The 13984-nt window shown below is 38.4% G+C and overlaps 1 protein-coding gene across 1 annotated transcript in view; it reads left to right on the top strand.

Annotated features, from left to right (window-relative positions):
* Positions 1–13984, top strand: part of TPR (translocated promoter region, nuclear basket protein) — a 41701-nt gene that overhangs the window by 26694 nt on the left and 1023 nt on the right. The window contains exons 36-50 of the mRNA XM_009884527.1: positions 649–857; positions 1169–1441; positions 2234–2382; positions 3139–3222; positions 4761–4961; positions 6128–6259; positions 6790–6880; positions 7335–7519; positions 8334–8402; positions 9567–9661; positions 10324–10430; positions 11113–11208; positions 11415–11571; positions 13087–13205; positions 13659–13757. Coding sequence (XP_009882829.1) covers positions 649–857; positions 1169–1441; positions 2234–2382; positions 3139–3222; positions 4761–4961; positions 6128–6259; positions 6790–6880; positions 7335–7519; positions 8334–8402; positions 9567–9661; positions 10324–10430; positions 11113–11208; positions 11415–11571; positions 13087–13205; positions 13659–13757 — 2066 coding nt within the window. The remainder of the gene's footprint in view (positions 1–648; positions 858–1168; positions 1442–2233; positions 2383–3138; positions 3223–4760; positions 4962–6127; positions 6260–6789; positions 6881–7334; positions 7520–8333; positions 8403–9566; positions 9662–10323; positions 10431–11112; positions 11209–11414; positions 11572–13086; positions 13206–13658; positions 13758–13984) is intronic.

The following is a 13984-nucleotide window of genomic DNA, read 5'->3' as shown; positions in this document are numbered from 1 at the left end:
CTTCAAGATTCTTGAAGTTGTACAGTTTTGATTGTTACCTTTAACCTTTTTGGTTTTGTGGAGGGATCCTCTTTGTGCAAGAATCTCAAAAATGAGAAACGAACTAAACAGTAACTCTAACAACAGAAAAAATAGTCAAATGACTAAGCTCTAAAATGGGAAATACTACTGTATTACTAAGTTTAGATGACAAGCTCCCTTTCATTTTTTATGACAGCATCCTTTTGAAAGGAAGGCTTTAAAAAATGACTCTTGGCTTATTCTTGTCTCAACCAAGAGGTGATGTTGAGCAAATCAGTGAGTTTTAATGTAGGATGTATTTACTCACTGTAACAAAGACCCAGCACAGGTAACAGTACAAGCTATGCACTGCTCTTTTTGATTTGCTTACAGATTTCTAGTTGATTACCTTTGAAGAAACCTGTCACACCTCTGTGCTGGACAAAATGCTACTGATGACATAATGGGTCTTTTTTTTTTTTTAACTATAAACAAGTTTTGGAAGACAATTCATTATGCCCTTGTCAGACTTTCAAATTTTAAACCTTTAAAAATTAGTATTTCCGGCTATGATGATATATTTGCATTTGGTATTTTTAAAATCTGCTTTTTGCACTACCATGATGAAACCAACATCCTGTTTTTCAGTGCTAGCACTTCAGATCCACCAACAGCAAATATCAAACCAACTCCTGTTGTGTCAACTCCAAGTAAGGTGACTGCTGCTGCAATAGCTGGGAATAAGTCTACTCCAAGAGCCAGTATCCGTCCAATGGTTACTCCTGCTACAGTCACTAATCCTACCACTACTCCAACAGCAACAGTTATGCCTACAACGCAGGTGGAGACTCAGGAAGGTAAGCATTTTAGTATAGTATAAGGATCTACAGTAATCACAAATGCTACCTTTGCTTTGAAATCTTGGTAATTATTAATTTGAAAGTACCTCAAATAGTTTTATTGTCCCTGCATCTCTTTCAGTGTTGCATGTTTATGACTACTTCTGTTGCAACAAAATTCATGATTCCTCAACTGAAGACGGGTGTAAGCAATGTTAACTCAGTCTGCAACACATTGAATCAGTTTATTTAGGGCATTCTGAAATGGAGAATGTAAACTGTATTAGATAATATGAAGACAGTTGAATGTGCTGCTGTTTGCCTTTCAGCTATGCAATCAGAAGGACCTGTGGAGCATGTTCCAGTCTTTGGAAGCACTAGTGGGTCTGTGCGTTCCACCAGTCCCAATGTTCAGACGTCTCTCTCTCAGCCCATCTTGACTGTTCAGCAGCAGACGCAAGCGACTGCTTTTGTGCAGCCCACTCAGCAAAGTCATCCTCAGATTGAGCCCGCTAATCAAGAGCCATCCCCTGCCATTGTAGAAGTTGTACAGAGCTCTCAAATAGAGAGGCCCTCCACTTCTACAGCAGTGTTTGGCACAGGTTGGTTTTATTTATAGGCCTATGTTTTTGAGTAGTTCCTTTTAATTGGACCCTTGTCAAACCAGGCCTAACTTCAGCAAAAGAATTGGCTCTTTCTTCCCCCCCGCCCCCCCTTAGTTTATTGCCTGTTGTACAAACTTCTGAGCTTCGTCTGCTTTCTTAAACCTTCAGAAATGGTATCTCTGGAATGCTGTTGTCACTTGTTCCTTAAAGTTGCAAAGAAAAACTCACGTTTGTTTATCTATTCAGAGCAGTACTGGGGTTTAATATGTTAAACCTTGCTGCTTCTGTTTCTATGGTGCTGTTGGAGCAGTGTTAATTTTAGGAGTTGTGAGTAAGCTACTTAAGCTGGAATGTAAAATATAGAGAACTCTAAAGCCACTCAGTGTGATACACTGTTGCACGTTTGCCCTACATAGTGTAGATTTTGGTGTAGAATATTTATTCCCCAAAATACACTTTTGTAAACTGCTTTTTTTTGTTTCCCAGCTGTTAAACTTTTAGGTGTACTTGTCAAAAGCAAGGATGTTGGAAAAAATATTTTAGTTGTTTCCTAAAGCTTACATTTGGGGTCAATTAGGTTGTGAATACAGGTCCTAGAGCAGAACACTTGTAACAAAAGGGGCTGATGTTTTCATGTCCTAGGAAATGGCACGGAGTGATTCTCTCTGATTCTATTTGTTATCATTCTGTGCAGAAAAAGAGGCAATCCTCCAGAGTAAAATACCAAACCTTTTGATTTTCTATTTTGTGCATTTGTTGTTCTGAAAATAACTGAGAGGCTCTCTTAAGTTTCAGCTACCCCAAGTTCTTCACTGTCTAAACGTCCACGAGAGGAAGAGGAGGATAACACTGTGGAAAACTCAGACCAAATTTCAGAGGAAACAGTGGATGTACCTCTTCCAAAGAAACTGAGAAGCATACAGAGAGTTGGACCTGAGGTTTGCAAGAACATAAAATGCTACTACTTAATCTGTCCCTTTGGAAGATTTTAATGGAAAGAACAATTATATTATTTCAGAGCAAGTCAGTTAATTCTTAATGTGACTTTATAATCTGTCAGGGAGGAAGCAGTTATGTTTGGGTACTGTAAGAGGCAGAGGTTGTAACACTTGCAATGAATGATGCAAATCTAATGAACTCTAGGATGGAAGAGAGAGGCCTATATCCTAGCATTGAGGAGGAAGTAGTTAGAACATTTTTCAGTGTGGTCTGGAAAGTCATTATCTACAGTTATTCTGGAATAAAATACAGTGTACTTGAGGAGATGACAGGGAAGCCAAGATGAGTTCCATGAAAAAGCTTACAGGAGGTGCGTATGAAGTATTGGTGTGAGAAATTTGGGATGCCCAGAAAAGGGCAAGATTGTATAAGTACATTATCACTTAATTAGCTGAGAGGATGGAGGTGGAATGGGAAACCTTGAGGATTTGTGTTTTGGTCATGAAAAAATTTAGAGACACTGAGGTCCAGTGGACTGTTCAGTGGGGAAATTGTATTTCTCCAGAGCGGAGCGATGAGGTGCTAGATAAAAGCAGAGCTAAGGAATAATAGCGAAAGGGGAACAAAATGTTGCCCATGATCTTTGTGGAAAAGATAACTTTTTAAAAAAGTAAAAAAAAATCTCAAACACAGTAAAGAACCAAACTTTAGGGCTAATGATGTGTTTTAAACAAGAAAAATATATGTTCTTTCAGGAGGAAGTAACAGCAGAAGAGAGCACTGATGGTGAGGTAGAAACTCAAACATACAATCAAGACTCACAAGACTCAATTGGAGAAGTAAGCATATTTGAAAAGAAGAAAATTTTCATTTCAGGAGAAATAGCTGTCTTCCCCCCCTACTCCCCAGCTCTCAATATTTTTAGAAGTGAAATCTCAAATCCTGCAGGTTTCCAGTGGTAACCACTTATATAACCTTTTAAAGTTTAGACTTGCAGTGTTTGAGGATAGGTACTCAATTTTTATTGCACTCTGCATATACCTATATAAGAGCATTCAGAATGTTAATGAAGCTTTGCAATTTTGAATTGTGATTCCATATGTTGTTTTAGAAATCCTAGTGTCCTTAACCCTAGTTTTCTATAGTGAAGCTGAGATGTAGAGGTCTGAGCATTGGTGGGTACCGAGTCTTTAGTCAGTCATTTTTTCCCTCATAACCTTTACATGTTTAAAAGGTATGACAAACATTTATCTCCCCATTAAATCCCAGCTGTGTGCTTTCTATTCCACAGGTATCTTTAAATGTTCTTTAATTAGCAGTTGTAGTACTCTGTTATTACTTGGATTCTGCTGCTAGACAGCCCTCTGCTGCACCATTAAAGTGGCATGTTCAGAAAATAACAGAACCTAGTTATCGTACCTAAACCAAAAGCCTTGAATGCTACAGAATGTATGTGGTAGAGTCCTGAATTATTTTTTTTCTTTATTCTTTTTTTTTTTTTTTTTTTTCAAAAGAGGTTGTGGAGGACTCTCCCTGATGCATATTTTTCTGAACACCTCTAATCATACTTGCCCGATTTGGTTCAAGTATTTTGAATGTACATACGTGCTGAATGGAAAGAGAACTATTTACTAGCTCTGTGGTCTGGCTATCATGTGAATTGCGTTACTGATCCTCCAGACCAAAAGAACTCTAAACCAGCAGCTCAGAGTTCATGCTTAGAACAGAGGGATGGTTGTTCCTTGATCCTGGGGAGACTTTTAGTTGTCTATAATTGATTGGTGACAGTCATCTGTAGCATTCTCTTTTGTCCTCTCCTATATTGGTTAGGTATTAATAAACAGCAATAACTAGTGTTTCTCTTTTAAGCATCAGAGTCTGTTTCTGTTTCTCTTCTTGTTGTCCCATCAGCAGTCTTGTGCAGTGACAGTAACTGCAGTGTTGGTGGAGTGCTCAGAGGGTGCCTCTCTGAGTAACCAGGCAATTGTTCCGGCTGGATGTGAAGTAAGGGCAGAGTGCTTCCTTAGCTATCAACAATGCTCTGTGTATTTACATTTGCTTATTGTGCAGGTGTTGGTGATACCTCCTTGGTTATCTGAAATAGATGGGTAAACATTTAGACAGCAGCTTTTTATTGATGTGCATTCAAATGCATCATACATGAATAAAGTATCCCTAATGATGGCACCCATCCCAAATCAGATTTGGAAGTGAAGGACAAAATATTTGTTGCAGAGCAGCCCTTCATTTGGTTGAGGTTGAGAACTAGGAGTGGAAACAGGAAACTCTTATAAATACTTTCTGAACAGCATTTTAAGAATTGTATATGCTGCATTTCATTTTGTTTCTTCTGGTAATTTATTTTTATCTTTTACAGGGTGTCACACAGGGAGAGTACACTCCCATGGAGGATAGTGAAGAAACTTCCCAGTCTATCCCAATAGATCTTGGACCTCTTCAGTCAGATCAACAAAATACTTCTTCATCTCAGGATGGCCAGTCCAAGAGAGATGATGTCATTGTAATTGATAGTGATGATGAAGATGATGATGATGAAGAAAATGAAGGCGAGCAGGAAGTATGTTTATCATGGAATTACTTTGTTTATGAACTACTTTATTTATGATTTTGTCTGTGATCAGATGTAAAGCTCACCTGGCAGGACTGACTTAATCAATTATTATTTTTTTTTTACTGTATTTATGTAGCCTGAGATTCTAGTGTTTTAAAGATACTCGCTAATTCAGCTTGATATATTTGAAGTCATAAAATTCCACAGTGCCTCTAGATTATCTGTGACTATTTGACATGCAGGGGTGGCCTCTGAGGAGAGGCTGGGAGGCGGGGGGGAAGTGAGAAATAATCCTGCGAACACAGAAGTGAAAGAAGAATGAGGAGGAGGAGGTGCTCCAGGCATTGGAGCAGATATTTCTGGTAGTCCACAACAGACCGGGTGTTTCCCTGCAGCCTGTGGAGAGGAGGATATTCCCTGGAGGAAACTGCAGCCCATGGCGGAGTAGGCTCTACTGGCAGGAACTGTGGCCCATGAAGAAGAGCCAATGCAGGAGCAGGTTTATCCTGATGGATGGCAGCCCTTCATTAGGAAGGACCTACTGGACTAGTTCTTGAAGGACTGTAGTCTGTGGAGAGGACTCACACTGGAGCAGGGGGAAAAAGCGTGAGGAGGAAGGAGCAGCAGAAAGAAACTGCTATGGACTGACGACAGTCTCCCATTCCTTGTCCCCTCTGCCCTGCTTGGGCTGGGGAAGGAAGAAGAGGAGCTGGGAATGAGGGAGTGAAGTTGAGCCTGGGAAGAAGGGGGTGGGTGGAAGGTGTTCTAGTTTTTGTCAGTTTCTCACCATCCAACTCCATTTTTAATGGGCAACAAATTAAATTAGTTTTATATGAGCTAAATCTGTTTTACCAGTAACAGTAATTGGTAAGTGATCTGCCTGGCTTTATCTTGACCCTCAAGCTTTTCCGTCTTATTTTCTACCCTTGTCCTGTTGAAGAGGGAGGGAGTGGCTGGGTCGAGGTCTGGCAGCCAGCCAAGGTAACTTACCACAGCAATCAAAAAATACATACATCTACTCTGTGGATAATAAATGCTGAACATCTTCACAAAGAGATCCACAGACAGAGGTGGTCTGTGTACCACAAAGTGAAATGTACCACTTCAAGATTTGAAATTATTCCACTATACTTCCTCCACTTCTTTAAGGCTTTTTTATGGTCTTGTCATAGGATTATGAGGATGAGGAAGAGGAAGATGAGGATGATGATGAAGACACAGGGATGGGAGATGAAGGTGATGACAGTAATGAAGGAACTGGTAGTGCTGATGGTAACGATGGATATGAAGCTGATGATGCTGAGGTGAGATTTGTACTTTACCTTTGTTAATAACTTGTTATATTTCTTGGAATAAATCAGTGTTGTAATGCATCTGCACAGTTTTAAATACTTGAAAGAGAAAATCTTAGTATGAATTCATCCCAGAAAATTGGGGTTGCTGGTAATTTCTGTTATAACTGGTGTTTTCAAAATAAAAGCCAACTTTGAATGTTTCAGATGGCTGAATGAAAATGAGAAGTACAGGAGCCAGCAACAAATGCTGTAGTTGCAAAGCTAGTAAGGCAGTTTCTGCAGAAGCTTTATATTTCATTGTCTATTACTATTAAATCATGATGGCTACATTGTTCACATTTGTATATATACAGATATGCAAAACATCTGAAATCTCATACTTGAATATGTTTACCTGACTGTATATATTTACAGAAATATTTTAAGATTTTAATATATTTTACTTTGTTTACTTTCTGAATACTTATTTGCTGCTTTTATATTCTCTCTCCTGTAAGTTGTTTAGTGCTAAGTCATATTATGTTTATGTGGTTTTTTAGGGTGCTGATGGTACAGATCCTGGAACAGAAACTGAGGAAAGCATGGGAGGAGGTGAAAGCAACCAGAGGGCAGCAGATTCTCAAAACAGTGGTATGGTTATCCTATGTTTCTTCAAAGTCTAAGTCTGTAAGGGGGGAAAATGTAGAAGCTGTTTTGCATGTGTTAAAATGTGCACTAACGACCATTTTAACCTGAAATGTAGATTCTTTTGAAGTGGTTTTTTTTGGGTATATTCTGCAATCCTTTGAAAACACTTCAAGCTCTGGTTGCTGTGAAGACTGCTGTTGAAGGCTCAGTAGATTAATCTCCTTTCTCTAAATCAGCACTTGAATAATCAAAAGTTTGTTTTGGTGCTGGTCTTGACATAGCTTGCACAAGTCTTATTTTTTAAGTAATTTTAAATAACAGTACTGACCTGTCCCCAGTCTTGCAACAGTAAAAATGTCTGTGTTAATGTGGTAGCAGAATTTGAAGACTTGCCTTCTTGTTTTTAACTTAGATGGGAGAGCGTGGATTTAGTCCTGTATACTTCTCTATGTTTTAGGAGAAGGGAGTACAAGTGCTGCGGAGTCCACTTTTCCTCATGAAAATTCAAGAGAGCAGCAGCCATCGTCTGCCTCGGAGAGACAGACCCCTCGACCCCCACAGTCACCACGCAGACCACCACATCCACTGCCCCCACGACTAACTATTCATGCTCCTCCTCAAGAACTGGGTCCCCCAGTACAGGTATAAACCATCTCTAGTGTTTCAGAACACTTTAAAAAAATTACGGTATGATTTCTTCTAAATAAAACTTAAGTACTCGGCGTATTGTAAAAATAGGTGACATCTATTTAGCATCCTAAAAATGGTAGCTGAGCAAACTGACTTAACGTGTCTCATCCTGCAGATTATGGCTGTACGGGAAACATTAAAAGCAGTAAGGCACTCGTGATGGATTTGTGTCTTGAAATTCTTCAGTGACTGCTTATCAGGTTGTAACTTAGGCAGATTGGCAGGGGTTTTTATTAGTCTCTACCCCAATGCAGACTGGGCAAAGGGATGTTGCCATTCATTTTCTAAGCTAAACCTTTCACAGTCAGTGAGTACGATTCACTGATTCACAACCCACGATTATGCTTTGACCTAGACCTATAGATTTTTGTAAATTAAAACATTACAACCTGAATTTTGCAAAAATATCCTGATTGAAATTGTCCTTTACCATTAACTTGCTCTAAGGTGTGGGGCCACAATATTACTGCGTTCAAGTTTTCTGTCCTCAGTAGAAAGTTGAGTAGAATGGTAATGTCACTTACCCAGAGTTTAAACCTACATGGTTCTCTTTCATGATTAGACCGGGCAGCAGATACGAGATGTGACTTAGCTGCTGCCATGGTCTGTTCTCTAAGAAGAGATGATGCTGTACTGAGCAGTGTTGTACACTGACATGTAATTGTTACGCTTACTTGTTTAGCCATGATCCTTGGCTCTGATTGAACAATTGTATGTTATTAGAATTCCAGGAAAGCATTCACACTATTTTTATTTTACTCTGAAGAGAATCCAGATGACTCGAAGACAGTCGGTGGGGCGTGGACTTCAACTGACTCCTGGTATAGGTGGGATGGTAAGTATACAAAAGTCTTCTACTAAAAGCCTGCATTGAGGGAATGTTCATAACTCTTGGGGTTTTGTTGGGTTTTTTTTAAACAAGTCTAGCTACGGACTTCAGGGATGGGATGGTTGCTGTAGCCTTGCAGTTAGTATCTTAGTCCTGTTAATTTCTGTGCTAATGGAAGGCAAATACTAGACAAGTCCCAGGAAGGTAAAGCTCTTCAAAAGAGGTTAAATTGGTTTTGTTCAAGGCAGTTTCAATTACTTGGTTTTAGAATCAGTTTTTAAAGTGGATATGTGACTGGAAAAATTAATAAAACGTTTTCAGCCTCATTCTAAAGGAACAAGGCTAATTTATGCTTTCTGTCTGTCTCCTTCAGCTAATTTTGAACCCTTTATTCAACTTCAGCTGTATTTGACAGAACGAATGCAAGTTCAGTGAGGGAGGGGAGAGAGACTGTCTAAAAAAGTATCTTTTTTGAGATCAGCTCAGATTTTTTGATTCTGATTGGCTTACTTGTATGCACTACTCAATTTCTTGTTGAGACTGGGCTCAGTACTTTACTACTTTTTGCCTGCACAGTAACTAAGCACATGGGAGGGACCTTACGGGTAGTACAGAGAGAAAGGTTTGAAAGATATGGGAGAAACACAGGGAGATGAAGACAATGCCTCGTGGAGGGTGAGGGAAGAGGGAGCTGAGGTTTCTGTCTTTGTAGGCAATGCAGGAACAGAGGACACAAGTCTATAGGGAACAGATTAACATTTTGAAAAATCCCGTATGCTAGGTACATTGCAGCGGTACAGATTAAGACAGATGATTCCTTTATGTTTATGAATGCATCACCCTAAGATTCCTCTGTAGTCAACAGGGAGGTGTGGCACTTTCATGGTAGAATGATCTCATGGAGTAGATGTTTAAAAATCCTTTGAAAGATGGTTGCCCTGCAAGTGTATAGTTTTTATTTTGGTTTCGTTTGGGTTGTTTTATTGCCTTTAAGGACGATCTATCTAATGAGCTCAGATTTAGAGTCTGAAATTAGACAAGAATTTTGTTAGAGCTAAATGTATCTTTGTTTTGCTGGACAATGTGAAAGAAGCAAACCAACCTTTCACTCATTTTGGTAGAAACTGGAAAGACATTGTAGGCTCTCATATCACTCTGCTTTTTTTCCAGCAGCAACACTTCTTTGATGATGAGGACAGAACAGTTCCAAGCACACCAACTCTTGTAGTTCCACATCGTACAGATGGGTTTGCAGAAGCCATTCAGTAAGTAGATGTAAAGAAAATAAGAGGCATCTATTTCTTCCCATTTTTCATTGTAACAAAGATAAATTCAAATGAAATGAACTTGTGATTGGAGTAACATGCTAAAACATGCTAAGTAGTGTGATAGATGACTGCATCTACAAATATGTAATTGTTGTTTGAATTGTGTATCATGAAACTTACCAGCAAATTAGGAAGCAGATAATCTCAAATGTATTGTAACATACTGACTTATGAAATTGATCAAAAAAACCACCTCAGGTTCTTCTGTTTCAATTCTTATCTCTCCACCCCACCCCCCAATTATTACCAATAAAAGTAGGAAAAGTTATCTCTGTTTTCAGATCTGGGATGGTTCTGGACATGTTCCGCAATTCACTTAACTGTGAGAATTCATAGGATGAATAAGTAAAGAATATTCTCTTCAGGATTGTTTTACTGATTTCAAATGTAGTCCAAATAAGTTTGAAAAAGTAATTGCTATTTAATGAGCAGTAGTTTAGCTGTTTTTTATGGTCAGTGTTAGTTTATTTTGTCTCATGCATAATTTATTCTCTTGTTTTGGTCAGAAAGTTATCTTTTTTTTCTTCTCCAACCCCCCACCCTCCCCAGCCCTGAGCATTGGAAAAATTGCAGAATTCCTTAAATCTTTATTTTGATAGTTCCCCCCAGGTAGCTGGAGTTCCTAGATTCAGATTTGGACCCCCTGAAGATATGCCACAAACTAGTTCAAGTCACTCTGATCTTGGTCAGCTTGCATCCCAAGGAGGTAAACTTCTGCACTTTCTTTTCCATGGTGTTTCGAGTGAAAAACAAATAATGCAGTCAGTAAAATGCAGTTCTACTTAGGGTACTCATTAAAGTGTGGAAACCTGTGACTCTTAAGGTGGGAAAAACAGGCTTGTGAACCAGAGAAGCTGACATTTTCTGTAGGACAAATTGCCTGCCAAACACAAGAAACTTCATTTAAGGATAAATGAAATGTTGAAGGAATGGCGTTTAACTTTAATTTTACTGTTAATTGTAGCTTTCCTGTAGTAAAATAAGAGGGGGAAACGTGAAATGCAAAGAAAACTTTGGGATATCTCCTTACCTGCTAAGAGTTGGCCAGGCAATTTGCCTAATGTTGTCTTTGTTGTCCTGAATCATTCCCATTCCCCTGCATCCCTGTCACCATGGAACAGTATGCTATTCTTTGAAGAAAGCTTACAGCAAAGTAATAGCGTAAGGAAAGGATGAAAGTAAAACAAGCAGTAATATTTTCATCAAGGTTTTACCTTTCAGTAAATTATAATTAACTCTGGCAGTACATCAAAACAACTTAAAACAATAAAAAGCGCAATATTTAAGTACAAATCACTGGATTTCATCAAGTGTACAGAGAGAAGACAGCAGTTAATCTGGTTTTTAGCTGGCTATTTTAATTGTCGCTAAAACTTTCTGTGTTGCAGGTTTAGGAATGTATGAAACTCCACTATTTCTTGCTCATGAGGAAGAATCAGGTGGTCGTAGTGTTCCAACAACACCATTACAAGTAGCAGCACCAGGTAAGTGGCAAGAAATTTGTAGGCTAAAGTAAGATCTTGGAAACCTTGACTTTCCAGAAAAGAATTTGATTATTATTGTTATAGTGCTTATTGCCACATCAGAAGTATTCCAGTAACCCTTTCCCCGATGTGCCAATGATTTCCATAAATTTTCTGTAGGAAATTCAAACTAACTCCGTGTTTATTAAACTGCATTTCCTGTACAGTGACAGTTTTTACTGAAAGTGCATCAGCTGACGCTTCAGAGCATGCTTCTCAGTCAGTTCCCATGGTTACAACATCTACTGGCAATCTGTCTACCACTACAGAGGCTGGAGCTGGTGATGATGGGGATGAAGTTTTTGCAGAGGCAGAATCTGAAGGGTAAACTGTGATTTGTTTGGTTCACTAGAACTTGATTTCATGTTAGTTTTGATGACTTGTTTTCATCCAAGTGTGCCTGTGATTCATTTTCAATCTAACCTGTTCTGGTAGAAAGGACAGCTCAAACAGCATTTAGTAATTTTGTGAAGATTTTCTTCTGATTTTCTCCTTCTCATTTAACATAGGTAATACAAAAGTCACACAAAAAAAAAAGATTTCTGTATTTTTTCAGAATGCAAAGGGTTCTGTACTAGTCAAATACTGATGGTAAAGGCCCCAGTGGGTTTTGGAGAATAAAGGCTAAAGCTTTCCTGTTTGCTAATAGAGAAAATCACTCCTTGTTACAAAGCAAGCATATACAACGAAGTCATTCAGTTAAGGCAGTGCAAGTACGAAAGATGTAGCACAAGGGAGGGGAATAAGCAGTTCTTTAGAATTTGTTAGACCAATGATTTTGTCTTCCACTTTGCAAGTGCAATTTTTAATATTTATAATAATTGCTTTATTTTTTTATTATGACCAAATATATTACAAATCTAAAAGGGGATAGATAATCGTTTTATGCTATCTTTTACCTTATTATTGGTTCTATAATAAGAATAGATGCATAGTTCACAATTTACCTGAACTTTTATCTACTGATTGCCGGGATAGGAGGTTTGGTCGTAAGAAAATTAAATGTTACTGCTGCAAGTTAAATATGCCACATGTTTTTCTTGATGCAGCACCAACTTGGACTGCAACAGTCTATGAGTAGATAGAGCATAGGATGGGTATTCTAATGTTAAGGTCTCAAATTTGTTTGTTACAAAACCATCTAACCTTTAGAAGTATATCCATAGAGGAACCAAATGGTTCACAGAACAATCTGTAGTTTGGAACAGGCTTTTAGCCTGATAGCAGAGCGAGTCAGTCTGTTGCTAGTAGAGAACAGATGGTTCCCACAATTTATGAGTTTTAGTTACCATCTCCTAGCAGTTTTTATATACTAATCGAAGTAAATAAAATGTACACCAAAAAGAGAGCTGCATTTAAACTACATTGAATGTTTAATATTTTTCCAGCCCTATAATGCTTTTTGGTTTCTGTCTTTTGAAGACAGAGCCCAAATGACTTTGTTGTTGCACCAATGAGTGATCTTTAGGCATAACCAGTCAGTGGTGGTCCCTCCACTTAATTCTTCTGCTGCCTAAGCGTACACACCACCATCATGTTAAGTTTTTTAGTTATTGTTATCAAATAGTTTCTATGACCTGTGAAAGACAGTATGTTGGATATGCATCTGGAGTTGGGCTGCATATCAAGGAAATTACATTGTTATTTTTCTAAAAGGCAGATAAATCTCTCATGATTGGGGCAGCGGGGACACAACAAAACAGAGTAAAACCTGTGCAAATTTCCAGGTAGACATTTGCATACGAATCTTTCCACTCCAAGATAATGCTTCTTTTTCTGAGCTTTTTTACCTTATGGGAATACACTTATATGTTTTTCCTCCCCCTCCTGCTCTTTTAGAATTACTTCAGAAGCAGGCCTAGAGATTGATAGCCAGCAAGAAGAAGAATCTGTTCAAGCATCTGATGAGTCAGATCTTCCTTCTACTAGTCAAGATCCTCCTTCTAGTTCATCTGCAGGTATGGGTTAATTGATAGAACTCTTTGAGCAAGGTCATATTTTTTTTTGCAATTAAGACTATAGACATCAATTTTTACTTGTACCACAGTAACCATAGGCCATAGTGAGAATAATGCTTCAAGGAGCAACAGTTACTGATACTTTGGTGATTCTATCCACTGTTATGTTTGATGTCAGATTTAAAAATGTCTTCTCATTCAATTAAATTGTCAAAGAACAGTAAGTAAGTCACTGTTGAGTTACCAATTTACAAGCTAGCACAAGTGATGAAAGAAGTCCCAAACTTGTTGTGATGCTTTTATTTGTATCAGAGATGTCAATGAAATAAGGATGCACCTTCATAATTTTGAAGTAAATTCAAGAGCAAAATGCATATCAAATCATGTAAACATTAACACTGAGAAACTGTACTAGACACAGAGATTCTTTCCTGCATTTCCACTCCTTCACAGACACAAGCAGTAATCAGCCTAAGCCATTTCGACGTGTCAGACTTCAGCCACCGACACTAAGAACTGGTGTTCGTGGTCGTCAGTTCAACAGACAAAGGGGTAAGTGTTTGTGGTTGCTTAAATTGAGACTCTTTAAAAAATGTTTTTAGTACTTTCTCCCCATGGGGACCATATATGAAGTACTGCTTTAAGCATGTGATTGCTTGTATGACATTAAATAATACAGCATCCCTGCCCTATCTTTCAATATGTTACCCTAAGAGCTCTGTAGTTTTGTTTTAGTACATTAGTTTGAGCATTTTTTAGATAGGCAAACTTTCTTCTTA

This window comes from Charadrius vociferus, unplaced genomic scaffold (genome assembly GCF_000708025.1).
Source record: "Charadrius vociferus isolate BGI_N301 unplaced genomic scaffold, ASM70802v2 scaffold220, whole genome shotgun sequence".
Classification (NCBI taxonomy): Eukaryota; Metazoa; Chordata; class Aves; order Charadriiformes; family Charadriidae; genus Charadrius; species Charadrius vociferus.
The sequence above is the reverse complement of the archived record's forward strand: the minus strand, read 5'-3'. Positions and strand labels throughout refer to the sequence as shown.